The sequence below is a fragment of the Botrytis cinerea genome, chromosome 7 (assembly GCF_000143535.2).
Source record: "Botrytis cinerea B05.10 chromosome 7, complete sequence".
In the NCBI taxonomy this organism is placed as follows: Eukaryota; Fungi; Ascomycota; class Leotiomycetes; order Helotiales; family Sclerotiniaceae; genus Botrytis; species Botrytis cinerea.
In genome coordinates this window covers 1469831-1492882 of record NC_037316.1, presented here as the reverse complement: position 1 = coordinate 1492882, position 23052 = coordinate 1469831, and the positions used below count along the sequence as shown (strand labels likewise).

At 42.2% G+C, this 23052-nt stretch overlaps 6 protein-coding genes across 9 annotated transcripts; 4 read left to right on the top strand and 2 right to left on the bottom strand.

Annotated features, from left to right (window-relative positions):
• Positions 1-1076: 1076 nt before the first annotated feature.
• On the top strand, positions 1077-3584 carry BCIN_07g04140 (hypothetical protein). The gene has a single exon (XM_024694050.1). The coding sequence runs from the start codon at positions 1996-1998 to the stop codon at positions 2533-2535; it is 540 nt and encodes a 179-aa protein (XP_024549839.1). The 5' UTR covers positions 1077-1995; the 3' UTR covers positions 2536-3584.
• Positions 3585-3774: 190 nt separating this feature from the next.
• Positions 3775-7694, top strand: BCIN_07g04130 (hypothetical protein). 2 transcript variants are annotated; one of them, XM_001545796.2, is made up of 9 exons: positions 3775-4368; positions 4439-4865; positions 4922-5306; positions 5356-5764; positions 5814-6242; positions 6335-6495; positions 6544-6994; positions 7042-7151; positions 7287-7694. In XM_001545796.2, exons 1-9 carry the CDS (start codon positions 4213-4215, stop codon positions 7474-7476), a joined length of 2718 nt encoding a protein of 905 aa, XP_001545846.2. In that variant the 5' UTR covers positions 3775-4212; the 3' UTR covers positions 7477-7694. The 2 variants fall into 2 exon arrangements, with proteins under 2 accessions (XP_001545846.2, XP_024549838.1); XM_024694049.1 differs by lacking the exons at positions 6335-6495; positions 6544-6994; positions 7042-7151; positions 7287-7694 and having other exon boundaries at positions 5814-6320.
• Positions 7695-14797: 7103 nt separating this feature from the next.
• On the bottom strand, positions 14798-17751 carry BCIN_07g04110 (hypothetical protein). Of its 3 annotated transcripts, none has more exons than XM_024694047.1 (7): positions 17326-17751; positions 16386-17280; positions 16013-16316; positions 15775-15940; positions 15635-15700; positions 15327-15370; positions 14798-15047 (listed from the first exon to the last, which is right to left on the bottom strand). In XM_024694047.1, the coding sequence occupies exons 2-3, from the start codon at positions 16464-16466 to the stop codon at positions 16185-16187; spliced, it is 213 nt and encodes a 70-aa protein (XP_024549835.1). In that variant the 5' UTR covers positions 16467-17280; positions 17326-17751; the 3' UTR covers positions 14798-15047; positions 15327-15370; positions 15635-15700; positions 15775-15940; positions 16013-16184. The 3 variants fall into 3 exon arrangements, with proteins under 3 accessions (XP_024549835.1, XP_024549834.1, XP_024549836.1); XM_024694046.1 differs by having other exon boundaries at positions 15775-15990; positions 16059-16316; XM_024694045.1 differs by having other exon boundaries at positions 16059-16316.
• BCIN_07g04120 (hypothetical protein) lies at positions 14863-16050 on the top strand. Its single transcript, XM_024694048.1, has 3 exons — positions 14863-15243; positions 15294-15906; positions 15956-16050. Exons 1-3 carry the CDS (start codon positions 15182-15184, stop codon positions 15992-15994), a joined length of 714 nt encoding a protein of 237 aa, XP_024549837.1. The 5' UTR covers positions 14863-15181; the 3' UTR covers positions 15995-16050.
• A 181-nt stretch (positions 17752-17932) lies between the features above and the next one.
• BCIN_07g04100 (hypothetical protein) lies at positions 17933-19844 on the bottom strand. Its single transcript, XM_001546972.2, has 4 exons — positions 19356-19844; positions 19169-19304; positions 18988-19114; positions 17933-18937 (listed from the first exon to the last, which is right to left on the bottom strand). The coding sequence occupies exons 1-4, from the start codon at positions 19509-19511 to the stop codon at positions 18157-18159; spliced, it is 1200 nt and encodes a 399-aa protein (XP_001547022.2). The 5' UTR covers positions 19512-19844; the 3' UTR covers positions 17933-18156.
• Positions 19845-21264: 1420 nt separating this feature from the next.
• BCIN_07g04090 (hypothetical protein) lies at positions 21265-22965 on the top strand. Its single transcript, XM_024694044.1, has 4 exons — positions 21265-21481; positions 21538-22364; positions 22417-22707; positions 22922-22965. Exons 1-3 carry the CDS (start codon positions 21438-21440, stop codon positions 22671-22673), a joined length of 1128 nt encoding a protein of 375 aa, XP_024549833.1. The 5' UTR covers positions 21265-21437; the 3' UTR covers positions 22674-22707; positions 22922-22965.
• The last annotated feature ends 87 nt before the right edge of the window (positions 22966-23052 follow it).

Below are 23052 nucleotides of genomic sequence, written 5' to 3'. Positions count from 1 at the left end.
TAAGTATGCGTAGTGTACTAAATTTTCAGATCCCCATTATTCACAAAGATTTCGGGGAAATTTCTCTAAATCAAAGAGGAGATAGAGAAATTTTTACTGATCGTTAATGGTTGGTATATTTTCAAGGAGGGATTAGAAATTGGAAAGTTAGTATACTTATTAGGCGAACGAAGGTACACTAATAAAGGATAGGAGAAGGGAAAAGCTATTACATACACATTAGAGGTGTTAAGGGAAAGGAAAAGTTAGTACATACGTATTAATGCAGAGAGAGTAAGATAAACGAAAAGTCAGTATACACTTCAGTCGAATAAGAGAAAGAAAAAGTTGGTACGCACTTATTATTAGAGATAGTAGATGGAGTAGGAGAAAGGGAAAAGTTAGTACACATGTATTATTAGATGGCATAGGAGAAGCGAAAAGTTAGCACACTTTAAGTCAACTCCTGTCCATCACGGTCTTGTTTGAAGAAAGTGAGATACTTACACATATGTTTCAACATCAGAACTCACCTTCGCACCTCTCTAAGAATTCGAGGAAACGCTTCTCCATCTCAAGGAGATAGAGAAATATTTCCTAAACTGTTCACATCTACTCCAATAGTAATCAGATAAAGCTAGTACACTCTCAATCCTACCTATTCTATACATGAGTTCAACGCCGAATAGACAGTTCTGGTATAATAGGAACGTAGCTAGATACTTCCTATACTATTCTTCACTCATTCACCAACAGCGAATAGTGCATTGTGAAAGCTAGTACATCCCAATTATAACATCATACTATCAATTTGCACCTGACAGTGAATGGAAAAAATTGGCAAACTTCTAGAATTATTGTAATATCATTTTGTATTCAATAGTGAATAAAGAAGTTAAGTCCACTGCTAGTTGAGGGAACGTTCTCAAGCTGCTATTTAAATAATAAAAAAGTAGTTTCACTCATTTTGGTGAATCTTATCCGTTCTAAGATACATAGTGAATACACGTACTATTATAGATGAATTTGTAGGCCAATTTGCAGTTGCGTGAATTGTTGATAGTTGGTGATTGTAAAAGTGAATCTGTTGCTGTGCAGGGAAACTTTTGGTTGCCACAACCATGATAAGTACCTGGGTAGACAACCAACGCTCCATTTCTAGAAACATCGTCCACAACATCAAGCACTCTGAAATCAACGCAACAATGAGATCAGAACAAGAGGTTAAGGATCTGCTTCGGCACGCCGCCAGAAGTCTACAGCCAGCTGGACTTGTAGAGAGCGTTGCGGGGAACACCAGCAACGACATGAGCACGACAATTGCAGCTGCTTTGGTACTTGTAACTCCATTCGAATAGAATCGAATGGCCCAGCAGAAAGAATCCTTCAGCGAGTACGCAAACAAAGCACCAACGTTGGTGGAAGCATGTCCACAACTCGATAATCGTGACAGTGAAAATCCGTGGATTGAGGGGCTTGGCCCAAATATAAATTTGAGGTTTTGGCAACCATCTGATATATCTTGGGTGGTAAAAGGATCAGTCAGAATAGGAGGATGCATTCTTTGGGATGATATGGGTCTTGGAAAGACTTTACAGGCATGCGGCGTCATATGTCACATAAAAATGAGAGAGAGAAGGGCAATAATAGCGTTGGGCAACCAAAACTTAGCCTGGTAATCGGCCCTATTGCAGTTCTTAACTTTTGGAAAAGAATGGTGGAAACCCTTTTGTCCGAAAAGTTTCAAGCACACTTGTACTGCGCGGGAGAGAAAACACGAATATCGAGCAAGGAAAGCCTCAGTAGTTTGAAAAGCCCTGGTTATCATGTTTTTGTTAACAAATTCGAATGACTGAGGACAAAGCACAAAGGCTAGAATAAATCCGATCTTCGAGAAGTCTTTGGCACGGTCATTGTCCATGAGGCTCATACCATCAAGGATGAGAAAACTGGGACATATGGGGTTCTCAGCAACTTAGCCCCCTAAACTTTCTGTTGTTGACTGGCACACCTGTCATGAATCGGCATATTGATTTGGCAGCCATACTATCCCTCTTCCGGCCAGATAGACTTTGGGAGGATATGGGATGCGACCGAAAGACCAATCCTTTTCGCCTCGAGGACGGCCACCCCTTTGCCGTATTGATGGCAAACAGTTTCGCTGTCCATCGATACCTCAACACGCTTCCCGATAAAGATCAAGTCAAACGTGGGGAGTGGCTGGGTAAGATCCATGACGTATTCCCCCTCAAGCGGGGTTTCGGTACAATTATCGATGGAGTCTCAATCGGTTCTGCAATTTCACCGGTTAAAACCAGCATCATCGATCTGGATATTGACGAGAAGGAGGTCAATGTGATGGGGGTTATTCTGGCCGAAAACAAGAAAGCATTGGTGTATGAGAATGAAAATGGTATCATGATCATGGATGGGAGAAAGTTTCGCAGCCTGATCCAGAGTGTAACCCGGCGTTCGTTTGCTAGCCTAGATTCGAACCAACTGAACCCTCAGATTCTTTCTGAGGAAAGTCCACGAAGAAATGTGTGCAGATCTTAGTTTCCAGCCAGATACAAAGGATGGCACTCAGTTGCTAGATGTGTTGTCACAGCAATCTCCGAAGCTAAAGCTCTTATATCAAGTTATCTTAGATCTGGTGGTAACTGGTGGTTCAAAGTTCGTTATTTGGACAGAGAATCCGTGGGAGCAAGTCTTCGTCAAAGTGGTATTGAAGTTCATTAAAGTCAATCCATACTCCTTACATGCAGAAATGAACAATATCCAACGAGCGGAATTGGTTAAGCAATTCAACGAAAGTGGAACCACTCACATGATCCTCATTACGACATATAAAGTTGCAGGAGTCAGTTGCGACTTCCAAAAGAGATGCTCGAAGAGAATGATAATGAAAAATCTAAACGACTAAAGCAGTTGTTCGATGAGATGGATGGAATTGAAGAATTGAGTGTAGGCCAAATGATCTCTACTCATGGTCAAAGAAATGGATAGAGATTGAAAAATATCTTTTTCGACTTGCTTTTGATGGAATGAAAACTAATTCAATACAATTCTTGAGATGCTCGAAGTGTTGGTGGGGGTGTAGTATCCTGAAAGAGAAGAAACATTTTCGCATTTTCTCGATGAAGGGGTAGGCTCGTTTACCCAAACGTCACAACCTCCAATTTTCCGCATGCGTATACATTCTCCCATCTGTGGCACTTGTGGTTGTACAGAAAAATGGACGAATCAACTTTGTAAAAGAGGGAGAAGAAGAGACTGAGATTTTTCAAGAAGTTTGAAAGTCGATGCACCATACCAAAGCCATGGAGTGAGGCGGGAACAGCCGCAGCAGGGCTACGAGATGCTGAGCAGATGACGGAAAAGAGGCAAAGAGAGAGGTTGAGACTCATCAAGAAGTTCGGTGCAAGTGCCAAAATTGGAGACTTTCCTCTCACAGATGCGGAGAAGGAGGAATTGAAGATACAAGGAGACTCTACGAACCCAATGACTATGATCAATGAAGCGGTCGAAAGCGACCAACCGAGTACTCAAAACTACCTAGCCTTGTTAATTCATAAATCTTCACGTGAGCAAGTTTCATTTACTCACTAGGCGATTTCTAAACAAGTGCTTACTAATAAGGTAAGATCTCCTAGTCAGAAACAGGAAGATCGGTTTCAGTGAAGATTCGCATGTGAAAAATAAATAAAAAGATTCATCATCACACCGCGTGCAGCTGCTGCCGTTGAATACCCCAGAAATGTGGAGTCATGGGAACAGAGCTTCAAGTGTAAGTTTGAACCGAGCTCTGCCCTTTGAAAGAGCCATAACAGCTCGAATCTCTTTTCATTATGATATTAAATAACGGAAGGTCCCATTTTCGGTATAAAGAAGGCTCAAATACTCAGTTGGTATCTTTTAATTCCAATATATATTATGAATTGAATTTATAATCCAATAAACAAGTGATATCAAGACGGGCCCCAAAAGGTCAATTTCCGCCCATTTTTTCAGAACAACCGAGGTATCCAGACGGGATCTAAATAAAGCGACCGAGCCATCTTCTACTGTACTTCAGCATCAATTACATATAACATCCCCATTTCAAACCGTTCTCTTATTCATCTTATTCTTCAGTCTCCCCCTCTTTCTCACCTATCTATATCGCCAACTCACTTAATACACACTCGAACAATTGAGGATCACAGATAACATACAATCACAATCACAATCACAATGTCGGAGCTACGCTATGATGGCCAAGTTGTTGTTGTAACGGGAGCCGGCGGCGGATTGGGAAAGGCATATGCTCTTTTCTTCGGTTCAAGAGGTGCAAGTGTAGTTGTGAATGATCTTGGAGGATCGTTCAAGGGCGAGGGTAATTCTACAAAGGTATGGATTCTTTCCAACTATCAAATAGCCATCTTGCATTCCTGGACATAACTAACATCGTCATCATCAGGCCGCAGATGTCGTAGTCAACGAAATTATAGCCGCAGGAGGAAAGGCTGTTGCCAATTACGACAGCGTCACAGAAGGCGATAAAATCATCGAAACTGCCATTAAAACCTACGGCCGCATTGATGTCTTACTCAACAATGCCGGTATCCTTCGTGATATTTCATTCAAGAACATGCAAGATAAAGATTGGGATTTGATCATCGACGTTCATGTAAAGGGATCATACAAATGCGCGAGAGCAGCATGGCCACATTTCAGAAAACAAAAGTATGGAAGAGTGATCAATACTGCTAGTGCGGCAGGTCTGTTTGGAAGCTTCGGTCAGACGAACTACTCAGCCGCTAAGTTGGCTATGGTCGGATTTACCGAAACTTTGGCGAAGGAAGGTGCGAAGTACAACATTCATGCTAATGTTATTGCCCCTATCGGTACGTTTATCACTGCCCCTGAGATTTAATTCGGTATCTAATTTAATGAATAACAGCTGCCAGTCGTATGACTGAAACTGTCATGCCTCCCGAGATTCTCGACAACTTAAAGCCGGATTGGGTTATTCCTCTTGTGGCTGTTTTGGTACACAAGGATGCTCAAGAGAATGGCTCAATTTTCGAAGTTGGCGGTGGACATGTTGCCAAACTTCGATGGGAACGTTCAAGCGGTTTATTGCTCAAGGCAGACGATTCATATACCCCAGGAGCCATCCTGAAAAAATGGGACCAAGTCAGTAACTTTAAGGATGCCGAACATCCTTCTGGTCCTGCGGATTTCATGGGTCTTCTTGAGAAATCAATGAAGATGGGTCCAAATGAGCAAGGAGAGACTCTTGATTTCAAGGGAAAGGTCGCTTTAGTTACTGGTGGAGGTGCTGGGTAAGTGGCCAAAATTTCATTTTCCAAGAGGTCAAGCTAATTTTGTTAGTATTGGTCGATGCTACTGCTTAGCGTTCGCCAAATATGGCGCATCAGTTGTTGTCAATGATTTGATGAACCCAGATGATGTTGTTCAAGAAATCCAAAAGCTTGGCGGAAAGGCTGTCGGTGTCAAAGCATCTGCTGAAGATGGAGATGCTGTCGTTAAAGCTGCAATTGATGCTTTCGGACGCATTGATATCATTATCAACAATGCTGGTATTCTCCGTGATAAAGCTTTCACTAATATGGATGATAAGATGTGGGATCAAGTTATCGCTGTTCATCTCAGAGGTACATACAAAGTTACCAAGGCTGCATGGCCATACTTCTTGAAACAAAAGTATGGCCGTGTTGTAAATACCACATCTACCAGTGGTATCTACGGTAATTTTGGACAATCTAATTATGCTGCTGCCGTAAGTTTTATTATTTCTTGATCTGAAAGACATTTACTGACCTTCAAAGAAATGTGGTATTCTCGGTTTCTCCCGTGCTCTCGCTCGTGAAGGTGCCAAATACAATATCTACGTTAACACAATTGCACCAAATGCTGGTACCGCAATGACCAGAACCATCATGCCAGAAGAGATGGTCCAAGCATTCAAGCCAGACTACATAGCGCCACTAGTCGTCGCCCTTTGCAGCGACAAGGTTCCAAAACCACCAACTGGAGGTCTTTTCGAAGTTGGTAGTGGATGGGTTGGACGAACAAGATGGCAACGAACTGGTGGACATGGTTTCCCAGTCGATGTCAAGCTTACCCCCGAAGAAGTTTTGAAGAACTGGGAGAAAATCATCAACTTTGATGATGGACGATCGGATAACCCTGAGGATAGTCAAGATGGTTTGAAGAGTATTATGGCAAACATGCAAAATAAGAAGGGTGCGAGCAAGGTATGAACCTTCTCCCCATGTTTAGAAGGGGCATTATGTGTATTATAGTCAAACAATAAAGATATATTTGTTAACACATTCTTTTGTTACAGAAAGCCGAAAAAAAGGTTGAAGTGAATCAAGAAATCCTTGATAAGATTGCGGCAGCCAAGAAAGCCGAAGCAAGTGGAAGTGAGTTTACATTCGAGGAGCGGGATGTAATGCTATACAACCTTGGAGTCGGTGCCAAAAAATCTGAATTGTCTCTCGTTTTGTAAGGTTTCCAATTCTTGCACACCAAACTCTACTGATTGAAGTATAGTGAGGGAGATGAAAATTTCCAACCTCTCCCAACATTCGGTGTCATCCCACCATTTAATGCTGAAGCCCCCTTTTCTTTTGACGATGTTGTACCCAATTTCTCTCCAATGATGCTTCTTCACGGCGAGCAATATCTCGAAATTGCTTCCTACCCCATTCCTACCTCTGGTACTCTCATTTCGTCACCAAAACTCCTCGAGGTAGTCGATAAAGGCAGTGCCGCCGTTGTTAAAGTAGGAACTACCACGACAGAAAAAGAAACTGGAAGAAAAGTATTCTACAACGAACAAACAGTTTTCTTGAGAGGCAGTGGAGGATTTGGAGGTGAGAGAAAGGGAGCGGACAGAGGAAATAGTACAAGGGCGAATAAAGTCCCCGAGAGAGCTCCGGATATGGTAGTGGAGGAGAAGACAACGGAGGAACAGGCTGTCATTTATAGATTGAGTGGTGATGTAAGTTTTCTCATGCTGGAGAAGTAGTAATTTGCTAATGGGAATAGTATAATCCTCTCCATGTTGATCCAGCTTTCGCAGCTGTGGGAGGTTTCAAAGCACCCATTCTTCATGGTCTGTGTTTTATGGGGATTGCTGGGAAAGCAGTTTATCAAAAGTAGGTCTTCTATTTCCTCTTTATTTCTCCCCCCTTGTCTCCCTATCTCATCTCATCTTTCTCCCTCACGATCAACTCCCCTTTTCTTTTATCTTCACTCAAATATACTTCCCTTGCTAATATACAAATGAATAGATTTGGTCCCTACAAAAACATCAAAGTCCGCTTCGCGGGCACAGTCATCCCAGGCCAAACATTGGTCACGGAAATGTGGAAGGAGGGTGGTAATAGAGTGGTTTTCCAAACGAAGGTTAAGGAGACCGGGAAGTTGTGCATCGGTGGTGCCGGGGTGGAGTTGGTGGGGGAGGGGAAGGAGAAGTTGTAGAGGGGGGAAGTGGATAGAGGGATGATATTGGATTGAATATTTTGGGTTTCGGTTTGGGTTTGGGATTCATAGGGTTTATTGTATGATTTGCTTTTATTTAGCTATTTGATTATTTGTGATAGGGGAACTTTGAATTAGTATACCGGTTATGTTATATGTATGTTACAAATTATCAGTGAAATGAAAGAAAAGACTGTAAATGAGTTGGTCAGTGAACATCAATTATCCAGGACCTGAATGAAACTGATGGTATTTGCCTTGTAGATACTTGGTATACTGATAATAATGTAGAGTTTTATCTAGGTATTTGGGTATTGATATCGAATAATTTGGGATAGGTGGAACGGAGATTTGAGAATGGTGTACTTTTTTGAGACTGTGGGGGGTGAGGAAGAGGTTGTCGCGCGAAGGATAGTTTAGGAGTTTTGGGGTTGGTTTTTATGGGTTGGTTTGGTGATGGGCTTTGGGGATGAGAGATGAGAGATGAGAGATGGGGATAATTGGGTTGGAATACATATAGTTTTTTGTTTTTGTTTTGATTTGGGGTTGAGGTTGAGTTTAAGTGAAGAAGGGAAGAAGAGAAGAAAGAAAGGAAAGGAGCGAGCGAGCGAGTGAGGAAGGGAGGAAGGGAGGAAGGGAGGAAGGGAGGAAGGGAGGAAGGGAGGAAGGGAGGAAGGGAGGAAGGGAGGAAGGGAGGAAGGGAGGAAGGGAGGAAGGGAGGAAGGGAGGAAGGGAGGAAGGGAGGAAGGGAGGAAGGGAGGAAGGGAGGAAGGGAGGAAGGGAAGAAGGGAAGAAGGGAGGAAGATGAGGTGTTGCTTGTAGATGTCCTAGTTAATGGGTGATTGGAATAGATTGGATATGAGTTGGCGGCTTGTACTGTGTTAGGCTGAGAAGACATATTCGAGAGGACTCATTTGAGAAAGTGAAATCCCATACTTCGGATGTATGTACATTGTATACACAGAAGTTGAAGAGTTAACCGGTTTAAAAAATCTCTCTCACACATTTCTTTCCTCTTCCGAGCGCGATACTCCCGCGTATTGCCTTCTCTCGGCAACTAAACTTCATTGATTTTTTTTTTCTCTTTTCTTCTTGGATATTCTAGCTGTCTAGTGAGGCTGTAACAACACGGTATTCCAAAGACAATGAAAAGGATTGGTTGAATTGAGAAAAAACGTATTTGTCCTGATCTCCATTGATAATCCTGAATGGGTCCGGCGAGGCCAACTATATCATCCGTTTTGTTATATATCAGGATGGTGACGAAAATGCTTAATGGAGACCTAGAAATTATGGAGATTTTGAACATCATTCTTGTGCGATCCATGTCATTCATTGCCTTGAATCGTTAAATGTTTACATATAAAAGCATAATTAAAGGATCTGTGGACTAATTAAAATAATGATCAGGGAATGCCAAGTGCCTGGCTCGCATCATGCAAGAAAAGCTACATAGAAATATTGGTCTGCATCATGAGCTTGAACGCAGCAGCACCTTGGTGGATTGCGAAGCACAATATCTGAACCTAGGCACTTATCTGCATCCACTCGGGACATGACACTAACTGTTTCGAAGTTTCTAGGCGACCTCCTACTTCATGATAACAACTCAGAAGCGCGAAATTAATAAACCTCTGGATTGAAACCTCCGGATGTCGGCAGTTCGCAAACTTCAAACTCGTGAGGCTGAAGATGTTCTATGAGCTTGACATGGAGTAAAAGAGGCTGTATCTGGCGGTGAGAAATTATCCGAAATAAAGGGGAGATGCGTTGTGTTTAACTAAGGATAATTGGGATTAAATTTCTAAAAAGACGTCAAATTGCAGATTTATCCCAGCCGCCACCAACATCAATGTTTCCACTCTCGGGCACTCAAGAAATGGGTTGGTGGAGTACATTGCATTGATTCGTGACAAGTGAGACAACACAGATTAGGGAAATGCTTTAGATGCAAATCATTCGTATGGGTACTGCCGACTTCAGAAATTTGCTTCTTCACCGTTTCTTCAACTGTCTTTTGCGACGTTATTTTTATGTTAGAAACATATCGGCTGCTATGCCTTACAAGGCTTTGCAAGGATAGATGCGTTGCAACCATGGACAAATCAAACAATCTATGATCCACCGCCGACTCCGCGTTGAGTCTACGATACTTGATGGTGTAATGACATGATTGTAGATCATTTCCCTCAAGGTACGCAGTGTGGCGAAGTTGTTTGACTCGATAAGCTGACTGCATCACAACACAGGTACCTGACCAATCACCATATGAAGCAACGCGCACTCACTATAGATGATTTTTCGAATCATAAACTTGCAATGTATGTAAATTCTCAACTTGTGTCGCGTGGAAGAAAAGTTCTGAAGGCGGTCAAGCCCAATTGTGTCCGTCAACTCTTCACCCGTTACTATTAGCGTGGGTAAGTACCATGCTTTTTGATTAACTTTAGTTCTTTAAGCACCTCATGCAAATGGTTGCAAAGAAAGCATGTCGATCAACCACATTCGCAAACGATGTAGCATGCAGCAAATAGTGAGACCCCGCATATGATAATGTCAAAAAGCAAGATCTCTTACCGCTACTCCGTCACCATCCCGTCAGATATTTCTTGTTCAAAGCCTCGTCTTCTTGTACAGCCACGAACCCGATAATTCGGTACGCTATCTCTCTCTATCCCCGCTCGATGTAATTTAACATCTGTCAACGTGTTCAAGAATCAACAGTTGAGTGCAAAAATCTTTCCAGGCGGCAAATATGGTTTGTGATCTTTTGGATGGCTTTTCGCTTTGTTCAACGAGACAGAAAGACTCTGCCGTCTCTACGTAAAACGCCTTCAAAAAGAAATGAGAGATTATGCCTCATGCATTGAGCAGAAGAGCCTCCCTTTCTACTAATATCGCAGAGCGATCTCAACCCATATAATGCTCTTTGTGTCACTAGATCTGCGTTCACTGAGATTCATAAGTCTAACTCAAACTGATTTCCATGAACCATTCATCGTGTAACAAAATGTCAAGATCACGAAAACTCGCTAGCTTTTCTGGTTTCCGAGGCTAGCAGTCATTCATTCTGCACTGGGAAGGACATTAAGGAATTGCCTCTTTGAAGTGCCATTTGCAAGATAATTACTAGTAGCGCTAAACTAAATTCTGTTTTTGAAGCAGATGCCACAGCTGCGAGACTTCTACCCCCGACGAAGCTTAGTTATGGTAGCTTATCTGATTCTTCATCAGTGTCCTCATACTCCGGACTGAATCAGTTGAAGCCTAAAGAAATATGCAAAATATTGCTGCTGCTGAAATCAACCCAAACACCAAGTATCAATCAGGTATCCATATGAGCACTTTGTAAAATTGTGATCCTATATTGGGCAAAACCCCCTCTGAAGTCACACTCGTGCAAGAATATAGGATCCTGTGGGAGACACTATCTGCATGCCCACCGTGAAGTAACAGATTATAACTCGGAGTATCAAACCGAAACAAACATTGGCAATGTGAAGTCAACATATTCGCTCACCCAGAGTGCGCAATTGAGTTTGTGATTATCAATAAGAGATAATTTGATGCCAAGAAAGAACCTTGTAACTAAAATGATCTTTCTGGTTTGAGATGAAGATAGCAAATTCAATCATAACACAAATTTATTTCGATGTTAAGAGATCAAAAGTGCGGGAAGAGTGAAAGTCGGTCTGTTCTTTCTTCGATAGTCAATAAGGTAAACGTTCATTGGCGCTACACCGTCGTCACATGACCGAGCGAGCCCTCGTATGTTAGCAAATCGTACGAGTCGTTGCCAAAGTGCAATGGCCAACGTGGAAGACGTGCGCTACACTATATTTTTTACCAATGGCCCCTTTGAAACTTCGTGATTTTTTCGAGTTCAAGATAATGAGGTTATCGCCCTGTTTTGTCAAAATTGCCTCGCGAAGTCGCGTGAAAAGTCCTGCACATCCTTGGAATGTGCCGACCACACCGATGATGCCGAGACGGAACTGGACATAATCAAGAAGGAGGTCGCAGGGGGGCGGGCCGCATGATCAACACATGCTGGAGTTGGCCAAGTAGGTCATGAGCTTTTTGGTCGACATAAATTCTTCCAACTCAAAAGCATACGATCATGTTGTGGTGTAAGCCAAAGTAGTACTCGGCAATCTTGAACACGGCGTATACGGTGCCGTTAGATGAAAGGCTCGCCGAATGAAAGATTTTGAATGGTTTCACAACTCCGGAGATGCAAGTTTCCTCCGGGTGTTGTCAAATCAGCAATCCCTCTTAACGTGCCTGGATATTCCAGGTCATACGCGGCGAGGGTTATCATAGGCTATTCTCAATCGATCTTGTGATACTGTCGTGATGGTTATGCTGTCCACAGATCGCTTTGTGTTGATTGGGAATATTCAAAGATAATGCTACGACTTTTAATGGTTTTTGTTAAATGCGGAACATGGGTGATTCGATTCCTGACTGCATCTGGATTTGATACTGTCGTGTAACACACATCATACAACGCTTCAGACTCGATGAATATTTGGCCGCATCCCTTCATTGCATTCTTTCTTCTGTTCGAGCCGATTGTATCACAGAATAAACCTCCGGGCGTCGGTCATACCCCAATGATCTTGAAAATGTGCTAGCTCAACAGGGCGTCTGCATTATAGCAACAATGCATCTGTTTCTCCACTTGATAAAGTCATCTTTAGCATTGATTTCATTGTATAGAAATTTGTGGGTCGCCTAGAAACAAGAGAGAGAGCGTTCCTGTCAGACTTTAGGTACATATTACCAGAAGACTAATAGTACAGGCACCAGCAAAGCTCCAACCGGCCTGTTTCAGGGCGACAATATATGATTGGCAAGGCTTTGAACTCTAATTAAGTCTTGTGCACTTCGGTCTGACATTCTTTTCTTCTAGCGTTGCTTATTATCCTACTAATTCGTTACGATGAAAGTAAAACGTATGGATAGGGATGATTAGATCCGATCCCCAAAAGGCAATGAACTACCTAATTAGTGATCAATATAGTAGCGTGCTTACCTTTCTGTAATGTTTCTTGCCGACGTACAATTTCGGTTTGCTTAGATCTCAGTTACATATCTTTTGTGTTTTGGTAAAACTAATCTACAGGGAGAAGCAAGGTAAGTTATTCCCAGAGTATGTTGTGCAAGTGTCAGCACACTTGCTATGGGCTTGCGTATATTTTCTGGAGCGCAAGATTTACCTTCCCGAAACAGAATTTCTGCAACCATGTAGATAAATAAGGACCATCAATATGAAATTCCATGAGAACAACAATTGCACGGATCTCTGGTTCTCTAGTCACAGCGCCGATACCGCATCATAGATCAACGCATGAACGATACCTAGGTGACTCTTGCGATCTGCAAAACAAAGGCCACTTTTTAAAGTAGTTATTCTAGCTAGTGTCCGCATGTGTTTGTAAGTGCTTACAGTTTAGTACTTGTACATTGGAGCCAGCGCATACATTCTCTTTGCCCAGTTCGTGTGTGATAATCTGCGAAACATGATTGGATGGTGGATTTTCTGTTTTGGAGAGTGATCTTATATTACCGCAGCCGCGAATTTTTATTGTTGTTGAGCACTACACTAAGTCTGTGGTAACTCTGCCGCTTGAATTAACGGAGAGTTAGAAATGTTGTGTCACTACTAACGGCATGAACCAGGCGTAGCAACCGGTCAATTGACACACCATTCAAATGATGATGTGGGCTAAAATAAGCTACCGGTACTAGTTATGTGATTCTTTGGAATCTAAGATAAACGTTATTCGATGCAGTAATCTATATTTTTCTTGGCCGATCAGCGCTTGCCCACCATACCTTGTTCAGGGAAAGTCAGGAACGATATTTTTTGATAGTCGACGACTTCGAGATTAGAGTTTTGGTGGGGCCCTAATCATTAATGATGCGTCAAATGATTAGCTTGCCATTTCTTGCCGAAATTTAGTACTATATAAAAAATTAGCACAATTCATATAGACCTCTAGTTCTCTTTTCTTTGTTCGCTTTAGGTCAAATTTACAGGGCCAAGAATTACTAAATCAGGGCGCGCTGCAACAATACAACTCAAAGACTTTTCACCGGCAAGCATGGAGGGTTCTGAGCATTTTTACCATTGTGCCAGACCTTCAGGTAGGGATCAAGTGCAAGGTAAATGCATTTTCTGTGATTAACTAACGCTGTTAGTGCTTTTTGAACGAAACAAAATTAATCTATCTCCAGAGGAGGAGCCTGGAATTGACAACACATCCAATGACCAAGATGATCCATTCCATTAATGCTGGCTAACCATGAAATAAAAGAATTTACGATCTAGTCAGTTTATTACTTAATTATGTATTGTGAAAAATCCTAGGAAAGATATATTGAATATCGGATAGACTGGGACTCGAGAAGATGGGTGATTGGTTTGATTGATTGTTAGTGAGAGACTGAAAGGTAACCAAGATCAACAAAAGTGAGAATCTACAGGGTTGTGATTATAGTAGGCAGTAGCCCGTATATTGCTACACCTGCACTGAAATTCTTTTACTTGATAGCTAGTTGGCGTGACTATCGAAGCGAGAAAGAGTCGGGGTAAGCTAATCCAAACCCATCTTTCCCATACATACGTTGGTATTTTCTCGGATCCTCAATCATATGCAGAGCGGGATCCGGTATATTGCTATCGTCTCAATTCACCTGTTAAATATTACGGTATTATATTGATTGGATTTGAGCAAAATCGAAGAAATACTAGGAAGATCATCGCATGTAGGGGAATAGCAGCCCTTTCCAAGAATCGATCTAGGTTTAGACCGTCAATTAGGTAGATGCCGGTACAATGTATTGGTGCCAATTCCTGATAGGTGATGAGTATTAACGAAATAGACAACCGCGTTTAAATTTGTAAAATTTGTAGCTGGAGAATCAGATAGAGTAAACAAGATTAATATCCAGGTAATCTTTGTATGGTATTGTTGTTATGGAAATGTTGGATATGGGGAAGGAAGCCAAATGATTTTCACATTTCTATTCTGATCGAGGCTTGACAATACTATTTTATTTGGCTGTATAAATGCGGTGTAGAGGTGATATCCATTTTTTCTACGCACCGCCACTCTTTTACTGTGTTGTTTGAAAATAATGAAAGGAATATTGTTTATATTCATCTGGTTTGTTGCTGTGGCTTGGAATTGTAACCCTAAGATATTGGAAGAGTAAGGCGACTTGTCAGGAAAACTCACCTAAAGGGGAGCACTTGACGCCGAAGAACAAAAGGGTTGCAAATGGTTCGCAATTTAAATGCAAACCACATATGTGGCAAACGGTTCGAAAGATAGATTTGGATGCCTAAATGATTGGTTATATATCTCTCCTCCCTTCGCATAGCACACTCGGTCGCAACACAACCTCCTTTACTTCTTCACAGCCGAGTAGTCAAATACATTTCTATCCTCATTTCTTTCAATACTACATACTTTGCAGTCTGCTTCCTCCAGATCCAGATAGCTTTGTGTCCCATTTTTATCACAAAGAATACTACATTTCCTCTTTGCTCCTGCACATATCTAATCACTATTAGTCGATATACATCATACACGTTCAAAACTTCCTCTGCGTTCCAGCATCAATAATCTTGGGCAAACGAACCCTGCCACTATACATTCTAAACCATAATCAACCCTTACAACGAACATCCATCATGGCCAAGCATTCAAAAGACCAAGGAAAAGCTTCTAGTAAGCCGAAGCAGAAGACCAGGAAGTATTGCTTTCATTCGAGCTCACACGTGAAGTATTACTGACGCTATACAGGTCTAGGAGTGAAAGAACCTGTGATGAACTCACTGCGCAGCCGAGTAGCAACGATCGTCAGAGACACCAGATCGATACTATCATGCAGTCAGAGGCGAGACCCATATCTCAAGAGCAGATAGATCAAGGGTTTCAAAGCCTCTACCCTGATTCCAAAGCAGTTGAAGACAGATGGATCGAGGATGATCTTGCCTCCGCTTCTCATGAACGGAGTTTCGATGAGGCCAATTCTTTTTTCGAAGCACCAGAACAAGAACTTCAGGGACCGGTCGACGGTCCGTTATCTGCGAGTGACTTTGAAAACGACCTTGGGGTATTCGATCACTTAGGTGCTCACATACCTACTGCCATTCACTTCGACGCCCAATCCGCCGGGTACACTTCACCACAGTGGTCGTGGGAGGCTCCTGTCACTACCACTCAGAACATTACGTTCTCTACACCATCTTCATACAATGCTTCGACTACGGCGATCGCTTACCGGGGCACCTATGATTCTCCGATCTCAACAGTTTATAGCCAACCTACTACTGCCACTCTCGATACCCTTCCGGTGACGATTCAATACCAGCTGGAAAGATGGGCGTATGAAAACCGCCATGATGAGATAACAGTAGGTTTCGTTATAATCAGATTTCTGCGGACGACTAACTGCTCATTAGCCTGCCGATCAAATGGAAGGGTATAACTATAACCACTAGACCAAAACAAATCAGTACCCGAATAATAATCATTGATTAAATGTAAGTGCGTGCCATGCCTTACTATTGTTATTATCTAACGCAGACTCAGAATGGATGGATGGCGACTGGTCGTGCAAGAATCGCGAAGTGATGATAAAGCTGACCAATCGGGGGGCTTTGTCGGAAGCCTTTGAATACCGATGACGTGCTAAGCCTGTCCAACCTCCCGATTTCGAATGTTGTCTTCTTCAATGGCCATGCTATACCGTTCAACTCCTCCTAGGTACTCATAACAAGTACCGTTAAAAGCTGGTACCATATTGGAGAATGAAAACATTATCTGTTATGTCAAAGAAGTCAGCAGCGTCTATCAAGCGTCTATTGTTTCTGGAACTAATGAATGACCCACAATAATCAGTAATAAGCTCTGATTACCTTGCATAGAACCCCATTTCTCGGAAAGCACAATTTCTTTCTGGCCTCTCGACATCAACTTGTGAACCTTGATATTTTGCGATTAGCGTCAAAATACGACATGCCTGCTGGAATGTGGCGCCAGGATATTCATTCACTCCTGGATCTTTTAGGAAATGAATTTCCTGATTTGCTCGAGCATATACTCTCATTCATCTACATCGCATGTCGAACAATAGCCCTGTTATACGAAAACGTGCTTGCACTTCAGGCGAGCTGGACCGAATGTTTGAGGGAACCAAAGTGAGAGAGGAGTTCGCCTTCTTGTAGCCAAGCGCATATTAAAAATCTTCTCGTACCAGTCTGGTTTTTTTCCTCGACAGTAAATGGCTGTGTTTTTTGCATAGCATGGATGGTTTCAAAATACTCGAGACAACAAGTGTTGTCTCTCGAATGAAAACCAGATACTCCAACAAAGAAGATTTTTTCGAGGGAACTTGAATGCTATACGGCAGGAGCATTCTATCGTTTCTGGCCATGAGTCGTGTCGACTACTCTTATTCAGCCCTTATTGCGTGTAGTATGCTGCCAGATTGTTTCGGTTTTCGTACGAGGAATCGATGCTCGGGATAAAAATTTCTCTATCAAAAAAATGCGACGCATCGAGAAGTTGTGTAAAAGGCTTCATTGTCGACTTTTATTCCTTTCCAGAATTTTCTTTTAGACTGGCCTTGTGCATCAAGAAGAAAAAAATTGATTTCCAAAACAGACTTGCAAGGTGGAGGAAGATGAGGAGACATCTTGGTTTGAGGAGTCTTCGGAGATTTTCTTCGGAGTCGGCTGGTTCATTCTTTTTGCGACTCATGATATTTGTTTCTATTTTTCATGGCCTATCTGTATTAGCGATTGACCCCCAGAATTATATATCTCTTTACCAGAACTCAGATAGTAGTGTGGAGCTGATACAAGGTGCAACTCCTCCACGACTTGGTGATACAAACATATTCCTCTTCATTCACAACATCTTTGTTCTCTACCTCTTCGATCCGACGGAAACGGTATAGTTATATCAACGAGCAATTATCGAGTCGTTGCCTTCATGTCGAGTCCGTTCCGTAGCAAGCTCGTAAACCATTCGGTGAATTCCCAAGAGTTTCCATGCCAGCTGTACTTTTTCTGGCACATCCATTTCATGCACGGGCATGATCTACCCGAGTATAAGGCTGTGTAGCCCGTCACTCTTAATTTAGATTATCGGATCGAGATTCAACAGATGACGTAGATTCAGCCTTGTAAACTTCATCCCAACAAAAAAAAAATTACAATTTCAACAAAAGCTTCAACAAAATAATTGAGGAATCGTATTTGAAAAGAGGGTGTAGAAATTTGAGAAAGAAAGCTTGAGGGATGGTGGTTTATTGAGTGAGAATGATGGACAACCCAGTTTTACCCGAAGAAGAGTCATCTGAGAGAGCTCGCTTAGGTCACCCCTGGATTGGTTACATCGAACCCCACCTGTTCCATCTTACATGTTACCCTTAATGGATTAAAACAGACTTTCGATTTTTCGATTGATTGATATTCCTACCTAGCTTTACAAGATACCGCGTACTACCAAGGAAAGGTATTCGGTAATCTCGATTTCAATCTATGTTAACCTAGTTATATTTACGGTTACATCGAGTTGCGTCATCTTGTGTCTGAAATGATAATCACAAGAGTTGATAGCATATCCAATGAACAAATGATACTGAACTACCAGTCATTCATTGATTTTTCATCACTTCCAATAGTCTTCTTCCCTCCCAAGGTCCACTTTCTACACCTGGAGCCCCCCAAACATTCACCAAAACCAACCCCACACTATCAATCAGCTCCTTGAATTGCCCCTCCGTCCTTTCTAAAGCCGAAAATCCCCCCATCATCATCCAATCTGTACAGGCACTCTCGAATGATACATTCTCTTCTTGCATCAAAATTTCATTGATCAATAACATACTATCTTTACCCATAGCATCCTTAATCTGCTCGAGAATAACACAAGCTTGCTTGTCAGGCCAATCGTGCAAGACGTTGGCGAGAAAATAAGCTTTTGCATTGTGAATAGGTTGTGGTTTGAAGAAGTCATAGGTTTTAGCTTCAATGCCGTCAGGAAGAGAGCCTGGCGTGATACCAGAAACCACTGCCGGAATATCCTCTACGATAAGTTTTCCTTGAAGGTTTGGATGTGCTTCTTTGAAACGAACCAAATCGTGTCCAATACCTCCTCCAATATCAACTATAAGTGGATCTGTAGGCGATTTTACCTTGAGCTTTTCCGCAACGGGAAAATACTCATACCATGCTGTACGACCGATGGTGCGGGGAATGGTCATCACGGTATTGAAAGCATGTTGGATACGTGGCTGAGTAGCAATCCAGTCAAAACAATGGAGGTCTGTTTGTCGGGCAAACTGGAATGGACCATCGTATGCATCGTTGGGGTTCTGATAACCCTTTTTGGCAAAGTATGTCGGGAGAGAGGCTACAACTTCATTTTGGGTTGTACTAGGGATTGTTAGATATGGAACAAAAGTTGAAAATTAGTTTTGTCATACAAATGAATCACGGCTTGGCCGTATGGAGATGATGTGACGAGAGCGCTTGCTAATGGTGTTGGTTTGTAGGTTTCTCTGGCCATTTCAGTGAAGTAACCCATTCCTACCAAAAGTCTCATGACCCTGACTTAATATATGGTCAGTTCCTTACAGTCCTTTACATCTTGAAATTGAGACTCACCAACAAGCAAAGTATCAGCCCCTTTTGGCAAAGCAAGGTCTTCGGCTCGAATTTCTTTCCTAGCCGCAGACAAAGCAGCTGCTGTATCGAAAATTTGCATGTCGACTGCGAGGCCAAGTGCTACTGGTTGAAGTGACTAAAACTTCGTCAGAAACCATTTAGATATGTGAACACGATGGATACTCACCGAGAATATCATCTTCATCAACTTATCTCGAGGACCTTCTAGGCTTGATTGTAGTTTTCCACAAGCATTAAGAAGCTTTTCTCGATCTTCATCTTTCAACTCACTAGATTTTCTAGTAGCAAGATTGATAGAATCGATAAGCTCTGAGACGCCCATGATGAAGACTAGTTCAATAGGAGTGGCTGCAGTTGACGGGGCGTGGAAGGAGATTGAGAAAAATGCGTATTGCAAATATTTGCAATCCTATGAATTTGGAAGATTGGACGATGAGAATTAGAGATATGATTAAATATTGTGGGAAACACCAGCCAAGTTCTGTAGAGGAATATATACATTTGTTATATCCGCACACGTGACAACGCCGCACCCGCACCCGCCTCCGCGGAGCCTCCATTGTCCGCCGGAGCCTCACATTTACAAAGAACTCGGTCAGAATTTAGTTGCTTGCTCTTAAAATTGGCTATTTCCGTTGATTATTTGAGTGCTTTCAAAAAAGAGCCGGAATCTTCGCCCGAGAAAGTGTGTTTGATGCGTCTTGAAGCGGTCAATTCGCAATACAATGTTGCTTGTGGTGAACTGTAGACGAGGCAACAGAAATCTTTCGCTAACACCCACTACTTATATTTTTATTCGGAGGTATGTTTCTCAGAAACTCTGGAGTTTCATTCTTATTGAATTCTCAAGCAGATGTCTGAAATGACTTGATTATAAAACAAAAATGTCACGTTTCGCGGACTGTGGTAATTTGCGCTAAACCCAAGTTGGTACTAGTGTATTCAGCGGCACGTGTAAACTTATAAAAATCAATTCCATTGCATTCACATTCTCCATATGGTACAACATGGAAACCCGCCAGAAATTTTACGAGCAACTCTTAGCTGCGTCGATGATGCACTGTTCTTGATCTTTCGAGCGTTGTCTCGAGTTACTGATTGGATCGCCCGAAGATTTCAATATACCTACTCATTTTTGGTGTTACGTCCTCTCCGTGAGAGAGGGGAAGGCTGAGAGAAGGGAGGTTGGGGCAGGATATTTGAGGTTATCCTCTGTAGGTCAATGTGTATCCGCAGTTTGCAGTTCGAAGAATGGACCGAAATCAGCCAAAATTCGCTAACAATCATTGGATTCAAACTCAATCTTACCACTCATGTTCATGTTGCGCAGCTCAAGTCCGATCAGGCTAGATGTTACTGTCAAGTTGTGTCAATCGGACTTCCCGAAAAAATCACCCCACATCAAATGAGCTGGTCAGAATATTAGCTTGCAGTGCAAGGCAGACACAATTCCCGCATTTCACTGGAAAGGCTCGAAAGAGAAGCTCAAGTAGGAATTGAAGTATCCGTCCGGTAGCTTGCATGAAAGATTGTCCATAAAAATTGAGCCGCAGAAATTAGTCATAATTCTCTACTCATCATTGATCAAGCAGTTTTGTCAAGTGCCGGTGGATACATGTCGACCTCGCATTATGACATTAATTAAGCTATCAAAGTTTCAGAGATAACAAGAGGTTGGTCTTTCTGTTCAAAGCTTGCATGTTCGCAAGTTTGTCCAAACCATCCATTTTGAATTTGTGACATTACCCGTGCCTCTACTGTTCTTATACAATGGTTGATTAACACGCATTTCGTTCGTCTTTGGTTGATAAGCTCGTTGCATTGTCTGTAGGGTTCTCCTTTAGGACTTCGCTTAGAGAGTTCTGCCAACGTGTTAGATGCAAACATTGTAACGGGTAGTGGCAGTTAAAGCTGCCATTTGTTGTACAGCACACCACGTTTACTCACACATAGAGCTCTACGTAATACCCACAGATGGAATATATTCCCCACAAATCAATGCTAGGCCAACTTTCTGGTCCCATTACTTTTCGTTTTGATGCAAGCCACTATTGTCTTGATCCCCCCCCACATCAGACTTGAGGTACAAGGCTCCCTAGATACTTTGCTATAAGCTGCCTATACTTATATCCTCTCCATAATACCTGATACATGAAACTCTAATCCATTCTTCTGCTCAGCACTTATCTAACAAAAAGCTTCCGTTAAGTTCTCCCTGATCCTGATTTCATCAATTAAGCAAAGAAAGATGTCTGGAAACTCCATGGGATCATGCCCACTCGGCGGTAGTTGGTAAGTTTCATCTTTTTTTAAAGCCCTGAATATCGTTGATAAGTTTAAAATTCTAGGTGGATATGTTTAGATCAGTCGCCCACATTCTTTGGGTGCTGTGCGAGTGATCCATGTAATGGAATTGGTTGCCCTGAAGAAGACCTCTTACCTGCAGGAATGGGGACAGCAGGTGGTCCGGATGCTTCTAGCAACGATGGATCATATTGGCCAAATGCGGATTGCCCCAATGGAGGAGTCTGGTATACTTGCTCCCGACAGACTCCGTCATTTCAAGGTTGTTGTGATGACCACAATGACCCTGGTTCGAGCGAGAAGTTCAATCCGTGTCTCGAAAATGGTTGTCCGTTACCAAGGCTCTACGCTGCAGCATTTAGTAGCGTCCCAGCTACATTTGCCTCTATTATTGCCTCAAAGACTTCATCTGACCCCACTTCATCGTTGTCTATTTCATCATTTTCGGCTTCATCGCCCTCAACTTTATCATCTCCGGCATTATCTTCGATTTCTGCATCCCTTTCAATCTATACATCTTCGACTTCCTCATCTCCTGTAACGAACTTTGCTACTGACACAAGTTCGACTGAAACTCCGTCATCTCAAGATTCGGCCACAGTGACAGCGACAGGAGGCTCAAGTCGGCACAATTCAAACTCAAAACTGCCGATTACTGCAATCATAGGGAGCGCTTTAGGTGGAGTGGTTGTTATCGTACTTGTTCTTCTAATTATCTTTTGCGTCCAACGATATAGAAAGAGAACTCCATTGGCGGGTGCAGTCGAGCCATATTATCAACCGCCACCTCAAGACATATCCATGGTTAAAGCAATTTCATCACCTACTGTTTATGAAGGTAGCGCTTCAGATGCTAAAGCTCTGCGAAAAGGTGATTGCTACCCCTTCAAGAACGGCAGAATGTCTCATTAATGGTTTGGCAGATTATCGTCCAGTATCAGAGATACCATCATCTCCACCTCTTAGCCCTGCTCCACCATATCAATCCGCGCCGCAATCTCCGGAATTCTCTAATCACCATGAGATTGACTCTTCTATCTTGCACGAAGTTGAATCCCCATATATTCAACAAAAATCATTTGTTTCTCGACCAGGGACGGTAGAACTACCAGATACGTCGGAGGATCCCTTTAGAGCATCATTACCGGAAGTCTTGAAGTCGGGATCTACGAGAAACTAAGATATACAGGATCGCGTTGGAGCGATATTGAGGAGTGAGGAGCTTTTTAATTTTCCCCTATGTTTCTTCGGATCTGCCTCACGGATTTTATCTATATTGTTATTCACGTGGTTTTTATTATGATGAATAATGAGATGCTCAGAGAATACTGCTCAATATCTGCACGAATTTGTATTTGAGAGAAGTGAATCAGTTTCCTGTGATATTTTTTTGTTGATTCACAATTTTAACAGCAGATTCCTAACCAGTCTAACATCCATTTATTCTCAATCATTTTTACAAAAGGTTTACATGAAGCCTACTACTCTCCAACCCAAACATTTTCTAGCACTTTTTAACTTATCTTGAAACACCATAAACCATATATTTCATCCAAGTA

Coding starts and splice junctions, on each gene's coding strand:
- BCIN_07g04130 (XM_001545796.2), top strand. CDS start 4,213: ATGTCGGAGCTACGCTATGATGGCCAAGTTGTTGTTGTAACGGGAGCC. Junction 6,496..6,543: donor TCTGAATTGTCTCTCGTTTT/GTAAGGTTTCCA, acceptor ATTGAAGTATAG/TGAGGGAGATGAAAATTTCC. Junction 6,995..7,041: donor TTTATAGATTGAGTGGTGAT/GTAAGTTTTCTC, acceptor TAATGGGAATAG/TATAATCCTCTCCATGTTGA.
- BCIN_07g04120 (XM_024694048.1), top strand. CDS start 15,182: ATGGCCAAGCATTCAAAAGACCAAGGAAAAGCTTCTAGTAAGCCGAAG. Junction 15,244..15,293: donor CCGAAGCAGAAGACCAGGAA/GTATTGCTTTCA, acceptor GACGCTATACAG/GTCTAGGAGTGAAAGAACCT. Junction 15,907..15,955: donor ACCGCCATGATGAGATAACA/GTAGGTTTCGTT, acceptor ACTGCTCATTAG/CCTGCCGATCAAATGGAAGG.
- BCIN_07g04140 (XM_024694050.1), top strand. CDS start 1,996: ATGAATCGGCATATTGATTTGGCAGCCATACTATCCCTCTTCCGGCCA.
- BCIN_07g04090 (XM_024694044.1), top strand. CDS start 21,438: ATGTCTGGAAACTCCATGGGATCATGCCCACTCGGCGGTAGTTG. Junction 21,482..21,537: donor TGCCCACTCGGCGGTAGTTG/GTAAGTTTCATC, acceptor TTAAAATTCTAG/GTGGATATGTTTAGATCAGT. Junction 22,365..22,416: donor TGCTAAAGCTCTGCGAAAAG/GTGATTGCTACC, acceptor ATGGTTTGGCAG/ATTATCGTCCAGTATCAGAG.
- BCIN_07g04110 (XM_024694047.1), bottom strand. CDS start 16,466: ATGTCGAGAGGCCAGAAAGAAATTGTGCTTTCCGAGAAATGGGGTTCT. Junction 16,317..16,385: donor AGAGCTTATTACTGATTATT/GTGGGTCATTCA, acceptor TTGACATAACAG/ATAATGTTTTCATTCTCCAA.
- BCIN_07g04100 (XM_001546972.2), bottom strand. CDS start 19,511: ATGGGCGTCTCAGAGCTTATCGATTCTATCAATCTTGCTACTAGAAAA. Junction 19,115..19,168: donor GGCTGATACTTTGCTTGTTG/GTGAGTCTCAAT, acceptor CCATATATTAAG/TCAGGGTCATGAGACTTTTG. Junction 18,938..18,987: donor GGCCAAGCCGTGATTCATTT/GTATGACAAAAC, acceptor AACAATCCCTAG/TACAACCCAAAATGAAGTTG.